The sequence below is a fragment of the Falco cherrug genome, chromosome 17 (assembly GCF_023634085.1).
Source record: "Falco cherrug isolate bFalChe1 chromosome 17, bFalChe1.pri, whole genome shotgun sequence".
Lineage (NCBI taxonomy): Eukaryota > Metazoa > Chordata > Aves > Falconiformes > Falconidae > Falco > Falco cherrug.
This window is the reverse complement of record NC_073713.1, coordinates 3742612-3761387: the sequence shown is the minus strand read 5'-3', so window position 1 is coordinate 3761387 and position 18776 is coordinate 3742612. Positions and strand designations below refer to the sequence as shown.

Sequence of the window (18776 nt, the reverse complement as noted above, 5' to 3'; positions counted from 1 at the left end):
GCATCCCCTCCCTGTGGGGATGCAGGTTGCTGCTTCCTCTGAGCTTGCACCTTGGAGAAGTCCAGGGACCATCCCAGCATGGGAAGGTGTATGTCACAGCTGGGTGGCTCTTGCAGGGTGCCATCTCCCTGCTGGGTGGGCACGTTGTCTGGCTGAGCCAGCCCCTTTCTCCATCCACCCCTTTTTTCTGTTGTGATGATCGTGTAGTTCCCCCAGCACGTAATTTGCCATCGTAGAACAGAATCGCAGAATATCTTGTGTTGGAAGGAACCTGTAAGGATTGTAGAGTTCCATCTTAATGGAGCTGCTGGTTGTTGGGTTGGGCTTTTTATCTCCAAACTGTTCCTTGCGACGTGCTGCGCTGCTTGGGAGAGCCTGCTGCTGAGGCTGGCATGCATTAGGTGTTGCAGACGTGAGCTAAAAACCTGGTGCAGCAAAAAGCACCCGCTTCGGGAAGGTGTTACGGGGCGTTTGGAGCTGGGGTGGTGACCCAGTGCCCCGTAGAACATGGCATTACCGTGTTTAATGTACTCGGTGCTAATCTTTCTCTAAACAGAAGCGATCTTGCTGAGTTCAGCACTGCAGGAGCAATAACCAATGAAGGAGATGAGATTAAGAAAACTCACAAGAATCAAATGTGCTAGAAAGGGCTGGGGAAGTGCCAGGGGCACTGCAGTAAATGACCTCCCTGGGAATCGAGGACAAATAAAATTCATGCCCCGTCTCTCTTCTCCCAGGCGCCTGATGCCGATGTCTTAGCCCTCCCCTCATGGTGTGACCATAGATGTTGTTTTCAGGGTTATTTTTGCACTGGAGTACAACAAATCCTCTGTGCTATGGGGCCGAGATGAGGATCTGTGTCACTGCATTCAGAAAAACTAACCTCTCGAGCTCAAGGAGAGCTGCTTCAGTTGGCAGTAGCATTATTCTGTCTGGAACAGCCTTGAGAGGGCAAACAAAACCTTTCTGCTGTGGCTCTTGTTTCCAAAGGTGCTTTGCAGGAAGGGCTGCTGGTGATTGTGGCTGCTTTTTTTTTTTTTTTTTTTTCTTCCCCCTTGCAAGCCAGAAATGGAGCCCAAAATTTGCCCACATGCAATCAGGCTGGGGTTAAAACAGCAGTCCTGGTCCAAGCTCGGTGGGGATGAAGGAAACTTTGCTGCTCAACTTGTCGTGGAGCTGTTGGCAAGCGCTCGATGGGGAATATGGGGTTTTCATCCAAAGTGGGGTGGGGGTGATGGGAGCTGTAGGGCTTGATTTTTTTTTAAATTTGATTTTTTTGCCACCGGAGGCAATTGGGATGGTAAATGCCTTGGTGATGGACTGGGTGGGGGTTTTTCCCCAGCAGGTTTGCTCACTGGCAGTGTGAGGATGTCCTTCACAGAGCCTGGGCATCCCAAAGTGTCTCGACAGCGGCCACCGTCTTGGATCTCTACCCCTAGCACCGTGCAGGCTCGGAGGCTGCAAGGATGACTTGGCAGTGATATATTTACTACAATTACCATCTCTCTTCCCAGAGGAGGAAAAAATAGATGAATAATATGTTTTGAAGGTGTCATGGAGTGAAAGCAAGAGAGGAGCTTGAGCCTGAACTTATGAATAACTTATAGGCTTCCTCCCTTCATGCAGTCACTCCATTTGGGCTTATCTTTCTCACCCGTAGGAGGTGTAATTAAAGGAGCAAAGCCGGGCATTCACGTGCACAGCGGCTGCCTGTGGGCACTCGTCTGTCTGGCTCCATGTGTCCTGTGCACACAAGGGCACGGGGGTGCTGAGATGCCTTTGAGATGCTGGCGTAGGCACTGATTAAGCTTTGCAGATTCCACCCCCCTCGGTCACTATCCCTCATTTAAGTTATGTGCAAAACACCCTTTTTTCCTTCTCTTTGATATTTTGGTATAGCTGGTAGAAGCGTTCCCTTAACTCTCACCTTGTACTGGTGAAACTGGGAGCAGAAGTATCCTGGGGTGGGGAAACGCCGCAAGAGGAAGCGGGCGAGTCCTGCAACCTTTGCTTAAGATTTGGGAGATTTTTTTTTTTGGTTTGGTTCTTGGCATGGCTGGAAATTCCCTTCCTGACCTCATGTGGTGACTTAGCTTTTCCAAGCCTTATTTTTCTAGCCCTAAAAAGAGAAATAATTTGCTCTTGTCTCAATACCTTTCTTTGCCTTGTTTATTTTGACTTGAAGATCTTGAGGGAGGGACTGTGTTTTGGTTGGGTTTTTAACCAGGTATACATACAGAGACTAACATAATGGAACCAGGATCTTAACAAAGGCATGTGAAACGCTATTGCAATGCATATAGTAATTATAGGTATGTATATGTAGGGATGATGAAAAAATCCAATGAAACATGGCATTTCCCTCTGGAAAAATGTTAGCAGAATAAAACCACGCCTGGGAGTATGTCAGTTCCAGCAAAAAATGTCTATTAAAAATTATGCAGTGCTGTTCAGCAAGGTCACAACGCTCCTTTTAGAGCCAGTTAGAGGTTTCATTTCAAAGCAGCATGTCACTTTTTTTTCTCCCTGCAGACTTTTAGCTAAGGTGTTGTATTTTGGTCTTCTATTCAGATCTGGGGCAAAAAAACCCCAACCAACCCCAAACCTCATGTAAAATTTTGCAGAAATGTCTGCCAAAAGGGGACACTTGCAGCTCAATATGCATGGAGGTTTGGCATCCCTGTTTAACACCATATATATGTGTGATTTCCAATGAATAACTTCTTTCCCCCTGTCCCCCTATCTCGGGAGTGCAGCCCTGCTATCGGTATGTTCATATCAGCCCGGCACATAGATATGTATGAGTGTAATGGATATTAGGCATTTATTGCAAGGCGTTCTGTTGAACATCACCTGCTGTTCAACATGAAAAGTTGATGTTCCACAAAGCCACAAGCCAAAGGCTCCTTAAGAGCTGTTCTGGTGCACCGGGTAAATATACGTGCTCAGAACAAGCGCTGGGTGAATTAATAATGCATAGAGTAAATCTGGAGGAAGAGCGGCTACTGCATAGGGCCGCCTTATAAAGTGCTCTCTCTGCTTAGGCAAATAGACAGGGAAGTTGTGTTTTTTAAAGCGTAATGGCTAGGTAATAATCCAAACTAACCTAATCGCCTGCTTCCAGCTGTTGTAAGTACGCTAGCTGGCTCAGCAGCCAGGGTCAAATTCAGAAGCATTGCAAAAAGGTGGGAGAAATTGTTATGTGGCATCTGGCGTTATTGTAGGTAACTCGTGTTGATGGAGTAGCGGGGAAGCGGTGGAGAGGATGAGATGATGTGACAGAGACAGGAATCCTTACCCTTTCCCAAGCATCTCCATCCAAAATGTATCAGCTGGGGGTGGCTGGGGCAGCGGCAGGGTTGTGGATGAGGAACAGCTCAAGCCCTAACATCACGAGGTGGGTAGGAGTGGGTACTACACCCCCCACGGCTTCCCGAGGAATATCGTGCTGGATGCATGCCTGTGGCGCTTAGGAGCGTGGGTTAGAGATGGACTTGGCAGTGCTGGGTTAAAGGTTGGACCTGATAATCTCAAAGGTCTTTTTCCAACCTAAATGATTTTGTGTGCAGCCCAGGACTGGGTCGTTAGTGGTACTGCTCTCGTTAGCTCTTCCCACCCTAATGAGCTGGGCAGTGATGCAGGCGCTGGGAGGCTGTACCATAAAATGATGGTGGAGAGCTCTGGGGTGGTTGGACCTCCTTGAGGTCTATGGTTTGAAGCAAGCCTTGGGGGAGGAGGAGGAGGGCTGAAAGCTGTTTGCCTCAAGCAGCAGCTTTACGCCAGTGGTGTCTTGGCAAGACCCCCATGAAAACTCACGGGTGACAGCAGTGGAGCTCTTGGGGAAAGCCTGAGGATGGGTGAAGTGCATCTCCCTGGTTGGGGACAAGGACCTGCAAGTGTCCAACAGGGCTGTTGGGGACATCTGACCCAAGCTGCCGGTCCCTCAGCCGCCAGCTTTTGATGTGGGGATTGTTAGAGCTGTGGAGGGGGCCGTGGGAGAGGGACTGGCACCTGCCCTTTGTCACCTTTCTGCAGCAGAGTGACCCGCCGGCGTCTGACTCGGAGCCTCTCTGGGCGGCAGTGATAGAAGGGAGAGAAACACAGCTGGATTTCCAGGAGTTCGCAGCCAAATCTTCTGAATTGCAAAGTGAACAGCTCAGATGTTTGGAAGCCTCCGAGGAGGAATAAATACAAAAAGCCAAGATACCTTTTTTCTTTTTTCTTTGTCATTTTTTTCTGCCTATAATGTTGTTTTAAGGGGCTGTGAGTCACCTCGAGTGACAAAATGAGACATCCTTACTACTAATGAAAATAATGAATATTTAACAAGATACTATTTATTTAGGTTGTGTCAAATAGGAGTCTTGGGGTTCAGTGTCTGTAGTAATAATAATGTTGGATGAACGCTGAAAAAAATTTAAGGTTTTGGTCTTGAGGACCCTTTCAATGTAGGCATGTTGGTGTTGTGCTCTTGATGCTGGGGTGGGGTATGGGTAGGGGTGGTTTTGGAGGTGTTGTGAGTTGGAGAAAGGTCTATTTTGTTTCCATTGTGAAATAAGCACTAAAATTGGCACGTGGTGAGGAGTGAACACAAATGTGTTTGAGGCTAGGCAGGGGGCGAGTGGCCCCGATGCTGCTTGGTGCGGGAGGTGGTCGTGAGGAATCAGATGAGCGTGGCGACAGCACAAGGGAGAAAGGCTTTGATCTGGAGTGAAAGTAGATTGCTGCTACAAATTGAGTTATTCCCTATTAAATTTGCTTTTAGAGCAATTTCCATATGGCATTAGCCCTATAGGAGGAGGAGGCTTGTTGGCCTCTCCCCAGCCCCCCCGAAAGCAGAGTTGGGCGCAGCACGTTTTGGGATGTATGAAGGCTTCTCCCCCCATCATCATCATCATGCAGGTGGTGAAACTGAGGCACGGCAGTGCTGCAGTCACCCCGTGGGGGGGCTTTCACCCCCCCCCCTTTTCACAGGGGGTGCAGTGCTGGGATGGGGGTGGCAGGGGAGCCCCCCAGAATGGATGTTGGAGGAGGGGTGAGGATACCCATGAGTGTTGGATGCTGGAGGGGGTGCAGATGTGTGGGGGGGTGTGATGCTGGAGAGAGGTCGGGTGCTGACGGAGGTGTCTGATGCTGGTGGGTGCTGGATACTGGGGGTGCGTGTGAGGATACCCATGAGTGTTGGATGCTTGGAGGGGGTGCGGGTGGGGGTGGCTGATGCTGGAGGGGCTGTCTGATGCTGGTGGGTGCTGGATGCTGGGGGATGTCGGATACTGGGGAAGGGTGTCTGATGCTGATGGGTACCGGGGTGGCGGGGAGGGGAGCGTCTGATACCCTTTGAGGGGAAGTGGGATGTGTGATACTCCTGGAGGCGGGGGAGGGCGCCTGATGCTGGTGGGTGCCGGAGGGGGCGGGGGGTACCTGATGCTGGGGGGTGGCCGCTGCCGGGGGGGTGAGGTGGGTGCCGGGTGTCCCGGCTGCGGGGGCGAGGGAGGCGCCCGTTGCCGGCGGGGGGTCCCGGCTGCCGGGGGTCCCGGCTGCGGGGGGCGGTGGGTGCGCGGTGCGGGGGGGGCCCCGCAGCCAATGAGCGCGGCGCGGGGCAGGGCTGCCTGCGCGGCCGGCGGCGTGTTGCAGCCGGGCGGCGTGTGCGGGCCGGAGCGGCGGGCACGGCAGCGCTCGTCCCTCGCACCTTGCAACCCCTTCCGACCCCCCTTCCCCCCCTCCCCCCCTTTTTTTTTTCCTCCTTTTTGCCTTTTTTTTCCTTCCTCACCCTGCGGTGCTTTTTTACATTTTTTTTTTCCTCCCCCCTTCCTTCCCCCCCCCCCTTCCCTCCCCCTTCCTGCGCTTTGCTCTGGGAAACGCTGGATTTTAAACCTCTCCCCGCCAGGCAGTGAGTGGGGAAGGAGGGGAGAGAATCGCAGCCCGCGGTGAAACATGGCCCAGGCGAAAATGCACCACCCCGTCTCTTGGGTGATCTTCGCCGGGATGGCCGCTCTCCTCCTCTCCCAAGGTAGGGCCGGGCGGGGATGCTGCGGGGGATGCTGCGGGGGGGGATGCAGCCGGAGCGTACGGAGGGTGCGCGGCCCCACGGCAGCACCCTGCCGGGGGAGGGGGGGCTGGGATGGGGTGAGGACACCCCCCTCGGAGCGGGGATAGAGCTGGGAGAGGGTCCCCAGCCCGCCGCTAAGTTGCGGGGGGTGCGGATGCGGGTACGGTGCGGCGGCAGCTGCCGGTGCGTGCTCCCTCCCCGCGGTGCACTGGGATGGGGGGCACACACTTCTCCCATGGCGCAGCACCCCTCCTCAACTGATTTTATTATATTTTTTTGGGGTGGTGGTGCCGAACGGTTCTGCCATCTCAACTTAGTTGCCGCGGGAGCAGCGCATCCAACAGGCTGGGTGCGGGGGGGTGTGTGTGTGCCTGTGCAGCCCACCCCCCCGCCAGCACCCTTTGCTTTGCCTGCAAGGTCGTCCCAAAAACTGGGTGCAGCCCCGGCTCCTGCCCGCTGGACTGGGGACTTGGGAAGTCCTTGTCCAGCTTGTCCCGGGCGAGCACGGCTGCCTTCCCCCCTGTCCCGGGGGATGGCGCTTCGCGAGGCCCCCCACCCCGCGCTGTGCGAGGGCGGGGGGGAAAAAGAGCAAAAAAAACAAGGGGGGAGAGGAGGGGGCAGGAGCCAGCCCCATCTGGCTGAGAGCACCGAGCCTGTCAGCTCGCGTTAGTCTCCTCGCAGCCATCTGGAGGGGCTGTGGGAGCGGGGTTCCCTGCGTGGGAGGGGAGGATGGGGCCGCATCCTGCACTGGGGGGGCGGGGGGGGGGGCGCATCCTGCGCGGGGCTCCGGCGGGGAAGGGGAGATGCTCCCGCGGGCCGTGCTCAGCGGGTGGTACCCGGGGTTTTGCGGGGCTGGATGTACCCCGCGGGGGATGCATGTACCCGTGGGGGGGCTGGATGCAGCCTCCTGCACGGGGTCGGGGAGTGGGGGGGAAGGGACCTGCTGGAGCCAGGCCCCTCTGTGCTGCCCCGGTGCCCACCGAGGGCTGGGGACGAGGGTGTGGGCACCCGTATGTCCAGATCAGCCCTGCTGGATCCCGCATCAGCTGAGGTGCTGTGCAGCAGCCCTCCGGTGGGGTGTGAAACCCTTGGCTACGTGGGGCAGGGGGCTGGTGGGGCAGGGGGAGGTGGGCAGCCACCATCTCTGCTCAAAGTTCTCTCTGCTGGGCAGGCTGGGCCCGCTCTTGCGGAGAGCCACCCCTGTCATATCGACCGGCACGGGCTGCTTAGCATGCACATCACACGCCAAGGCATTTCTCCTCTTCGCCTTCCTCCCTCTTTCCCTCCTCAAGCTCTCTCCTTCTCCCAGGCTTGCTGCTTCCTGCTCCTGCTGCTTGGGATGCTGGCATCCCTGCACCCCCGGCTCCCGAGGGGGGTCCCTGGGGCTGGGACCCCCAACCCCTGTGCTGCTGCCTCTGTGGGGAGCCCAGGTGGGGTGGTGGAAGGTTGGGGCTCCCCAGGAGGGGGGTAAAGCTGCCCTTCCCTCCCTTGTTTCTCCTGCTCAGAATTTGTGCTTCATTTATTTTATTTGTTTGTTTATTGGATGTCTGCTTTTTGGCTCCTGACTGGGCTTCCTTGCAGTCCTATTCCCTGCCTCTGGTCATCTCTCATGCTTCCTCTCTCTCCTCCCATCGAAGCTTACAGATCAGAAAGTAGTTGGGGTTTTTTTTCTTCTTTTTTTTTTTTTTTTTTTTTTCTTCTCCCAGGCGGCATAGCTGTGGGGAGGATTGCCCTGCCTCCCCAAGGAAAAAATCCCCCGAGCCCCCTGCTTTGCAGGGATCTGGTGTGGGTGCCAGAAGTCACAGAGTCACGGCTGAGGTGGGGAAAAAGCAGGGAGCTTCGTTGTGCCATGGTCTCAGGGGGACTAGGGGCTGAACTGTGGGGTGCTGGGCAAAGCATTGCACAAAAAAGTTTAGGTTTTTTTGAGCTGGGAGAAGCTGGGTGTGCTGGGTTGTCAGAGGGAAGGAGTTTCCCTGGGAGGTTTTCTTGCGTAATTGTATTTAAATGAGTCATTAATTTTTTTAAAACTACCTAGCAGAAGTGATTTTGCTTTTTAGCAAAAACTTTCTAAGGGAGTTTTGAGAATCTGGGGGGGGGTCGTTCAGTCACAAAGGTAGTATATCCAGCATGCCAAATCCCAGCAGTACGGTGCTGCTGCTTTGTGAACTCTTTGGATAGCCACAGTATTTTTTTGTTTTCTAACTTTTCTCTTGCGCTTGGTATACCAAAGCAGAGCTGGCTTGTGTTTGAAAATGCGAAAATTATTGTCGTGTAGGAAGACCGTGTTTTGCACAAATCTACTACAAATAGCTCAAGAGATCTGTGCTGCCCTCTGCAGCAGTTTATCAATACTCCAGGTCATTTACCTATTTACAGCCAAGCAAACAATAAGAAAAGTGGTTTGTGAGTATACTTGAGTGTAAAGCGGAGCATGAAGTGGGATAATTCTGAAGTGCTTGACCATCCACGTTTGTGCAAACAGCCACAGGGCCTCCAAGTTCTGCAGATTCACTCTTGGTTTTTTTTGGAAACGTGCCCCCGTGACAGGCGCTCTTGTGTAGTAGCTGTTTGGAGGGAGCCCTCTGAGGCCCGAAAGGTCCAGCTTGGCTTGGTGCCCGGTGATGCTACCGTTCCCAAGGGAGCTGTTTATTATGGGGTGTTGGTGCTAGAGAGCGAGATGAGGGGGCTTGCTTGGGTGCTGCATCTCCGTGGGAATGAGATGCAGGTGTCCATCGCATCACGTGGGAAGGGCAGAGCCAGCCAAGGACCCAGCCATGGCTTGGGGGAAGGAGCTGGGAAGAGGAAGGTTGCAGAGGGCTGGGATAGCCCTGAGCGTTGGGAGATGAGCAGCAATTTGGCAACACAGCTCTCATTGTGTTTGCGGTATCTCTTCTGTAGGATTTTTCTTTAAACAGCAGCAGTGAATATCTACAGTGTGTTTAAGGACCCAGCAGCGGTGTTTTCGCTTCCTTCTTTCCATATTTTGAAGTAGAGAGGTGGTCTTGTGTGTTCCTGACTCACACCCACCTGGATTTCTTGAGGAAGAGGAGGACTTGTGCAGAAATCCCACCTCGGTGCTTGGGAGTGGAAGAGAGAAGAAAACTCTTCACTCAACCATGCGTAAAAGGATTAACCGGGCTAAAAGGTCATAGAAGATTTAGCTGGGCCTTTAGCATCAGTAAGCCAAGAATTATGGGAATTTGATTTACAAATTAGCATAAAGACCTTATTCTAATAAGCATGCAAACTGAAATAGGTATGTAAAATAATAGCATATGTCAACATCATACACGGAGTGTTCCTCATCCAAAAGAATTATGTGGCTGGGTTGCAGATAACTCCCAACTGGAGACATGGGATGGAAAGGCTGGATCTGGCCAGGAGATGCATCCATGGGGAGGGGGATGGTCGGTCGCTCCCCCTGGGGAAGGGCAGGATTGGGGAGCACTGCATGGGTCGGGGGTATGCATCCTGGGAGGGCACTTTCTCGGTGGAGGCGGGAGGGGAGACTTGGCAGTGGAAGGAGGTAATTGTGCTAATGAATGTGTATAAGAAAAATTATGTGTATCGACATCTTTCTGTGAGTACCCGGATTTATTGCTCCCCCGGGAAAATATTAGATGTGGCTTCGTGGTGGTTAATAGTTACCGTGCAGGTCAATAAAATGTGATATTCACCCCAACAGCAGAAAATAGCTATTTAATAGATAATAACGGTAATAATCAATACCTACATGATTAGATAACCCAGTTATATGTAGTATATAAAAGGAGGGGAATGCGCTCTGGTTACTCAATGGCCTGATTTGGAGTGTTGCTGAACATCTGTCATTCTTGTTGACTTTAACCGAAGCTGTAAGCAGGTATCCAGCACCTCTGGAAATCAGGCCACTGCATGGCATTAATTGGCACTTTTTTTAAGACTCCACAGAGTAAGTGGGAACCCAAGCAGAAAGATGCTTCTGGAAGCAGGTGGTGGTGTGCAAAACAAGTGGGATGGCACCTAAAACAGCTGGGTTGGTGCCTGGGATCTTGGTTTGGTCGGTGGCTTCATTGTGGGTGCCGTGCGTGGTGTTGCACGTGGGGGTTTTCATGCATTTCATTTCATGCTTCCCTGGGAGCATCCCTCCACTGATCTGGTGCTGGTGGCAGTGGGCTGACGGAATATAGTGAGGGGTGAACTTGTGGTTGCTCTGTGCTGCGTATGTGGAGAGAACTTATCCAAGCGTTCTCGTTTGTAATGAGATACATTCCCCACCACACCATGCTATAAGGTGTGCTGGAGTTGGTCCGTGCTGGAGTTGCAGTAGCTTTAGGAGCCCCGGTGGTGGAGTAGAGAGATGTGTGAGGTCCCATACACACCGCCACGTGTTTTAGGATATGCAACAGCTTATTGCCTTTAAAATGCAGACGTGAAGAAGGTGGCTTCTGCCGGTACGTGGGGCAGACCAATGAAGCAGACCTGGGCTGCATGGCCAAGGAGGTATGGGCCAGTCCCCACATCTGGGGTGGGACCAACAGGCTTCTCTGGAGGAGGTCAATAGGAGTTTGACAAGCAGAAAATTATCAGGTGGTAGTTGTGAGTTTGGAGGGGAAAAAAAAAACAACCAAAAACAACCAAACCAAAAAAACCCCAAAACCCAAACAAAACTCTGGTAGAACTAAACTTCTGAAGCATGATGGGGACCATCCCTCTTTTACAGGGCTTGGTGGTGCTGGATCCTCTGGAGGCTGCAGCCAGTTCTAGGATGTCCTAGTACTCAGCAAAAGCTTTTTTTTTTTTTTAATCTGTCCAGGCATTTTGACCACAGTAACCCTGGCTAATGGTTTTTCTGTCTTACTCTTGTGTCAGCCCTGATCTGAGCATGAGATGAGTGCGTTCAATATTGGAAGTGTCTGCTTCATGTATTTTTCTTGCAGCTTTTGCTTAAAAATATCCATATTGTGATCCCCCCCCCCCCTTTTATTTTTCCCTATGGGGGAAAAAAATTGATCAGTTGACAGATCTAGGTCAAGCTAGCAAGCAGGGCTTGCTGTTTTTTTGTGATAAACCAGGGTGGAGGTGGAGGGGGAGAGCTCACCAGCTTGCTTCCCAGGCAACTCGCAGTCAGACAGCAGAGGTGGGCTCCAGCCTTCCTCCGCAGCCTGCAGAGCACCACGTGGAGAGTATCTTTCTCACCATGGGGATCAGAAAATAAACTCTGTTGCATCTATCTTTCCAAACTTCAATAATAGGAAAGGGCAAAATTTTCTTTGCTTGTTCCCCAGTTGAGAGGATGCCTTACTAGAGCAAAGCTTTAAAGAGGGTAAATATGATATTTTTTTTTAAATTTTCCCCCGGGGCTGCTGGTAGTGCTCCTTTTGATGCGCAGTGGCAAATCTTCCATTAGACTCGGTGGGACTCAGACATGATCACTCAGATGTTCATGGCAAAGGCTTGCAGCTGCCTTGGAGCCACAACTCGGACTTGGAGTTGAGCTCTTGGTTTCAAATAGGGGCCAAAATGAGCAAGGTGCCAGAACCTAGGATGTGGCAGTGGGAGTCTAAGCCATACTGCTGTCTCCCATCTTCAGCCAGCATCCTGCACTCCCGCACATGAATCTTTCTATGCCTTTAGTAGCCTTTCTTTTTTTTGGGGGGGGAAATAATTACAAAGGACAGGCTCTTTGTCACTGCACCCCCTGGGGCACCCTGATCCCAGGGGCCTCCAACTCTTTTGTGGGTGCTGGTGCATCCTCCAGGCATCACGCACCCCTTGTTCTCAGCATGTTTGGAGCTGTGGCTACTAGCCTGGAGGAGCTAGCTGCCTCCCTCCTCCTTCCCGAAGCACGCACCTTGCTCTTGGTTAATAATAAATCAGAGGTGCTGCCTCCGCTGTGCTCTGTTATCTCCCGCCAAGAAGGATATCATGGATTTTTGATGCGCTTACAGTTAATATGTCCAATGCTGAAAGCTGTTGTAAATTAATTGACCTCTTGACCCCCTTGTCCTGTTGACTGTTCCCACTACAGACAGTGTTCGGCTCTTGGCATCCTCCCCTCCTTGCTTTCCCTTCTTCCGACTCCTCCACCTCCTGCATGCTTTGCTTACTAATCAGGGGGAGCCGAAGCAGACCCTCTGAGCAGGGAGCGGCGGTTCTGAGACTCTTTGTAGCAGCGGGAAGCCAGGATCCGGGGGACCCAAGGTGCATAAATTACTGGTGGCTGGAGGATTTCCTTTAAAGCACGGGGGAGGCGGTGATGGAAGCTGGCACAGCATCCTCTGCCATCCCACGGGGATGGAGCGGTGTAGCAGCTGCCAGGCTCAAAAGTCAGCACTGAGGACCTTCTGGAGGTGGGTGGATCCCAGCACGAGGGTGCTCAGCACCTTGTGTGAGGGCACCTCTAGCCCCCTAGCCAGCTAGGGCTCATGCCAAGTGCTTGCTCTTGGAGCCGCGGCGGGGATGGCTTGCAGGGGGGGTGGGAGCGGCTGCTTGGCAGGGGTTTGGTGGGAGGGAGCAGAAAAAGATGCTGTGAGCGTGGAGGTCCTGGACTGGGAGGTGGGTCCTGCTACAGTTTGGCCTGGTTGCGTGGTCCCCTTCCTGGCTTGGCCATGCGCTCCATGAAGATACCAGCCAGGTTTTTTTTCCCCTTGTCTGGTCCGGCTAACCTGGATTTCCCTTGAAAATGGGGCCTTTTGCCCCCTGCCGTGTGGTTGTGGGGCGCCCAGCGCTGTGAAGCTCTAAGTTTAGCTTGTGAACCCACAAATGCTCAGCCCGCCTGGCCAGTTTGCATCCTCCCGCAACTTGCAATGGGACACAGCAGCTGCGAAGCAGTAGGAAATGCCACAGGAAATTGTGTAATATTAGAAATGAAGCAGAGTGTGGTTTTTATTTATTCCAAAATGGAATAAAACAGAAAAATCACAAATTCCCAGTGAAAGCAAAGTATGGGGAAAATAAGGGTTGATTTTTGAAGCATTTTTTCTTTTGTTCTGATTTGGAGCTTGCAGAAGCTTTTTGTACGAAGTTGTGATTTCAAGCAAAAAAAAAAAAGAGATCCAAAGGCTGTATTCCAGCAGTATCAAAAGAGCCTGGAGTCTTCGAGCCCTTGTTAGATATTTTTTTTATTGTTATTACTTCAAAACAGATCCTCTGCTAATGTTTCGATTTTGCCAGAAATGGCATTCTTGATTTAAAGAACTGGTTTCAAAGCCGAATCTGACCTGCCTCGTTGGAAGCATGACAAGCACTTAAAGCGAAGCAAGGTTCATTAATACTGTAATATTAACTTGCCATTTAAGTGGGTTTTTTCTCCTCCCCTCCTCTTGTAGGAGTTATCTAATGAATAGCACTAAGTTCCTGGGTTGGTTTGGTTGTTTTCTAGCTTTTATTCCCTTTCTGCGGGACAGATGGTATTTATAGATCAGAGGGTGCCTGTGTTGGAGGGCTTTTTGGTTTTTTGGTGTGAAGTCAGTCCCCAAAGCCAGCACCGGGGTTTTTGATAGTGGGCCAAGGCACAGGAGCTGGCTGGCAAGAGGTGAATTTGGATTTAGCGTGAGTGACATCTCTCTTAATGAAGCCCTTTCTGGAACAAGGCTGGTGAGGAGCGGGATCCATTAGAGGCTGGGGCAGTGGCGAAGCCAAAACCGCGTTGTCACTGAAGCCAATATTTAAAAAATTGTATTATTTATTGTTTACCTCTTGCGCTGCTTTTCTGCGCATCACTGCTTCCCATTGTACGTTTTGGGCTTCAAAACCTGACATCACATTAGCAGCCGGCTCCAAAGCCCCCAAATAATGCATAAACTATGATTATTCCTTCTGATCCACTTGTGTTTATGTAAATGGCTGGAAAAGCGGTTTTCAGCTTGTTTCAGAAGCTTAAGGGATTCATACCAAGCCTATTATTGAAAAATCAGAAAGTGAAAAAGCAACTTCTGAGACAAGGAATTAGCAACTCAATGGCAGCATGCATACCGCTGGCAGTACGGGATCCCACTGTATCACAGACGGGAATTTCCCCGGGATTCAAAAATCAAATCGGTGTCAACAGGTTGTTGGGCTTTGTGGGGAGGGGGGGACTTGAAGGAGGTTTGTGGCTCATCTGGAGGGGTGAGGGTCCGGGGTGGGAGGCTGGAGAGGATGCTGGGGTTCAAATAGTGGTGGTGGTGAGTTTTTTTGGCTGATGGTGTGTGTGGAGCGTTGGTGGCTTTGGCAGCCAGCAGCTGCTGGGCTAATAGCCCCGGCTCTGTGTCCCTTGTATGCAGGGGTGCCTGCCGGGAAGGGGGTGGCAGTGCTTGGGGACACCCCGATGTCCCCAGCATGGCCATCCCCGCTCTGTGCAAGGCTTTTCCCTCTGTCCCAGGAGGGATGGAAACAGATCCAAATCCTTCTTGGGGCCTTGGTCCTTTCCAGCCAGCCCCGCAGCATCTCATCCCTCCTCGCCTGCTGCGTATTTATTTTTTTTTTCCCCCGATTCGGTCCCTTTCCCCCTTCCTTATGTTAATTTCCCACCTGAGCACCAAGTACTTTATAAATAGCAAATCTGAAATGAATTTCCTAGCAGCAATCATTATCTCCCTCGACAGCCATTAAACATTCACACAAGCAGAGCAAAATGACAAAGGGGATTGATTTTTACAGTATGTTGGGGGGAGGTAGGAGAAAGGAAATATGTTGACGAGGCTTTTTTTTTTCCCCACCACACTCCCCTCCCTCCTAGATATTCTATCTTGAGGAATTTAAAATCACCCAGCGCCTCCTTCTTGAGATCAGGTTGGAAGGGGGTGGGAGAGAGCAAAGTTGGAATCAATAAAAATATTTTTTTTAAAGAAAAAAAGCCTTATTCCCTCCTTCTACAGCCCCTGAGAGCCTTGCTCCGATCTGTTGGCTGCGTGTGACTGGTAAACATGAAGTTAGTTATGCAGCCCCGGCTGTTGAGATGAATATGTCAGAGTTAATGCCCCTGAAGATGGAGGGGTGGGCTGGAGGGGGTGGGGGGGCCCAATCTCTGCAGCCTTCTCAGCAGAATAAATGTGTTGATGCAATAGTTGGGAGCCAGCGAGCTGCTGCCGTATGAGGCACTGTAGCTGAAAATTTAACTTTGATTTCAATTTTCATATTTGTCAGCAATAATTAGATTCAAGAAATGTTTTTGCTGCTGTTCTAAAATACTAATAAGTAGGAGCCTTTGTAGTATGGCTAATGGAGTCTTTTTTTTTTTCCTAGTGGGCTAGAAAAATTCCATTAAAGGGAAAAGTCATACTATATTACCGTGCTTCAACATGCATTGACTTTGCTGCCATGGGAATATCTGTGCTGAGAGACAGTGGTCCTGGTTTTGGGGATGATGGCCGGGAATGGGGCTGTGACCTGGTGGGGCTTCCTGGGAAGGGATGGGGGGGGACCCTCAAGCCTGGCTGGGTGGGGGGTGATGCTCTTTGGGGTGCCTGGAGGCTTCCAAAGTGCTTGTGGGGTGATGTCACGGTGCTAGTCTGGCTCTACTTCAGCCTGCTCGCTTTGGCTCTTGGCTTTTTGGTGTTGCAAGTTTCTGTGGGGGTTTAAAGCCTTCGAGAAATCGGGGTCCCCTCCTGTGGGCTCTGTCAAAGGCAGAAAGGCCCTTTTCATCCTTCTCACCCTGCTGCGTGGATTTCCTTGGCAGTACGTGCCAGGTTTTATCCCAGAGCAATGCCGGAGAGGAAAGTGGTATTAAATTTGCTGGCAATATGCACAGCAAATGGGGGAAGCTCTAAGTTGTGTCATTCTCAAGTTACTTCAGCCTATTAAGCAAACAAAAGCACTTGTGGAGTGAGAAATGGAAATGGCCAACATGGCCCGATTAATCCTGGATGTACAGTTCCATTAATAAGCCAGCTTTTAATAGGTGGCTCTTTCTAGGAGCTGCTGGGGCTAAGAATTGATGTATTCACTGTAATTGTATTGCAACTAATAGGATATGAAGAAAATTGTATGGGGAACCTGTTCCTTCACCACCATTTTCCAGTCAGTTGAAATGATGCTTCCCCCTGGAAGAGCCAGGCGGGGAAACGGTACTGAAATCTAAATGGAAACGGGAATGTTTTTAATTTCAGTGGAGGGGGGGTTGATTTGTGCTTTTGCTTCCCCATAAAGCTGGCAGAAGCTGAAGGAGCAGTTGGCCAAAATCCTGGAGGAAACGGGGATCCCAATGGCAATGGAAGTGCCCCGTGGCTGGGTAGCGGGGCTGGGCGGTGGGATGCGGCTGCTGGTGCAGGGCTGTGCCCGGTCTGGGAGCTGTGGGGGGGTCTGGGTGCCCAAGCTTGGGGCTCTGCCCCTCCAGCATGTCACCCGGAGCCTTTTCTTCTCTTCCTTGGCAGCAAGAGGGGCCTTCCCCCTGCGCAGGCGGTGCGGTTGGCTGTGAGAGACCGTGAATGAGGCTGAGGTCCTGGCTCCATTCATCCCCTGTATTTATTCAGACCTGCAATCCCAGGGCTCCAACAGTTTGCTGATCCTCTTTGCCACGAACTCTTGTTTTCACAGCCCTGCAAAAACTCTCCTCCTGCCTCGTGGAGCAAATGCACTTGTGCAGCTCTGTGTTCAGAGAGGGATTTGGGCTTTTACTGGTGAGCATCTCTCCAAGGGCTCTTGCAAGAGCAGCGCAGCTGCCAGCGGCACAGTGATGCCCATTGCTACAAATCCCAGGCAGGCTGGGCGGGTCGGCACATCCGAGGTAATACACAGCAGTGCCCTGGGATGCAGCTCTACATAATCTCAATGCAATTGTGGAATAATGCACATTAAAGCAAAGAAAGCATTAACTGGAAGAGCAGACTGATTCGAAATCCAGACGGCCCCTGATTATTGCAACCATCGCTTTGCTAATGGGCTGGGGGATTTGAAGAAGTTTTGCAGCCCCTTTCTGTCTGTTCATCGCCGCTGGCCACTGCTTCGGGGTTGTTTGTTTTTCATTCCTCCTCCCTATTTGTATGCATGCGCTGACCCTTCTTTGGTAGCAGGCTAGAGAGTAAATAGAAAGGGGAGGAAAAAAAAAGGCAAAAAAAAAAAGCGCCAAGGCATAGTTCAGCTTAAATCCCAGAGGAAACAGATGTGATTGCCTTACAGAAATGGCTCCAATAAGGCCAGAAAGGAATATTGCTTTTATAGCTTTTGGGATATAAAGCATTTAGAAAATGTGATTGACTGGCAAGGCCTAATTTATCATTTGCCCATTTCTCTCACTCTCCATCCTCTTATCCACCCAAACACAGAAGCATGCTCAGACGGACTCATTTCCACATTTTTTTTTTGCTTTCTCTCCTGCATGTAACACTGCAAACCGCTGTTTTCTTGCGTGCTGAGATGTGTGTGTGTGCACATGCAGGCACGTGTTCTCCTGTGCTCCTGGCTCCTTGTCTCTCTGCCTGTGTCATGGATTTATCATCATTCTGCTAAGCACTCAAACTCCTGTGGCTATTTATAATTAATGCTCAGAAACCTGCCAATCCATTTAATGACACTAGGAGGTCACGGCCTCCCTTATAGCTTCCCATTAATCATCATTAGAACAGTTCTGGGTTTTTTACATTCTTTTTAAATGTTAATTCACCTTTATAATGCTCCTTTCAGCTCTGACTGTAAAGGGAGACTCTGTAGTGACTCCAGACTGTCTTGCAAGTGTGTGCAGGTGAAAGGCGCAGTGGGACAATTGCACTTGATAAAGTCTCTTGGATGTCTCCCGCTGGAATGAATTACACTCACAAACTCTGCGAGATGGGATTTCTTCACTGCCCTCTGCTGCCAGCTCCTCGCAGTGATGTTGGCACTGCGCCTTCCCTCCTGGCTCCATCCCTCGGGTACCACTGAGCCCCTCGCGATCGCTCCGTACCTGCGGAGACCCGAGCACGGCAGGGAACTGTGCAGCAAGCGGTTCCTGGAGGGGAGCAGAGCTTGACAGGGCCATGTGTGCTCTGCCAGGTTGTGCTCCGGCACGTCTTTGCTGGGAAAACTTGCTTTGGCAGAAGGTGGGCGCGTGCGGTTGTGCGGTTGGAGTTGTCGTGGCCCCTCAGCATCTTGATTTGGGTGGAGTGTCAAACTTGTCCCTCATGAAGGTTAACAAAAATGATGGTTCACAAACAGCAGGGCTGCTGGCAGTGCTGAGTCCCCCTCCTCTTTCCCCTTGCCACCCTGGAAATGGGAAGCCCCGAGTTCTCTCCCTGTGTCCCAAAGCACCCGCTGTCATTGTCACAGCCCCAGACTCTCCGGGAGCCCATGCGGCGGCAGAGCAAAAGGGGCGTAGTGGAGATGTCAGGTGGCAGCTTGGAGGAAGGAAAGCTCCGGGTGCAATCTGGTAGCTTTTGGCAAGCAACAGCTCCTCTTAAATAGCCCTCTCTTGGCTCGCTGTAGAAGCGATTGTCCCTGCTCTGAAGTCAATCTGTGCTTGCCACTAACAGGAACGGGTCCAAAGTGGTGTGTGCCTGATCCGGATTCTGCTTTTGATCCTTCTGGGAGCAGTCCCCGGTGTGGTGGTGCATGGCTTCGTGGAAGCTTGCTGCAAGGCATGGCACCGTGTGAGCTGCTGCTCTGATGGAGCTCCTGGAAGCTTTTCATAGCCCTAGGTAATAAACCTGCAGAGCATCCTGTGACTCCTGCTTTGGAGCATCCCATGATTCCTGCTTCGGAGCCACACGATGCTCAGCAGGGTGGGGTGAGGCAGCGCCGATACCCAGCACTTTCAGCGGGAAGCACGTGCAGCCCTGTTGGGTTCAGGGTG

The 18776-nt window shown here is 51.6% G+C and overlaps 1 protein-coding gene across 2 annotated transcripts in view; it reads left to right on the top strand.

Annotated features, from left to right (window-relative positions):
* The window catches only part of LOC102047355 (protein CEPU-1), a 361978-nt gene that overhangs the window by 3379 nt on the left and 339823 nt on the right, over positions 1–18776 (top strand). The window contains exon 1 of one of the 2 annotated variants that reach the window (XM_055728654.1): positions 5660–6010. The exons of the other annotated variant lie outside the window; for it this stretch is intronic. Within the exon in view, the coding sequence (XP_055584629.1) occupies positions 5935–6010 (76 nt within the window). The 5' untranslated portion in view covers positions 5660–5934. Of the gene's footprint in view, positions 1–5659; positions 6011–18776 lie in introns of those variants that run through there. 2 annotated transcript variants of the gene reach the window in all.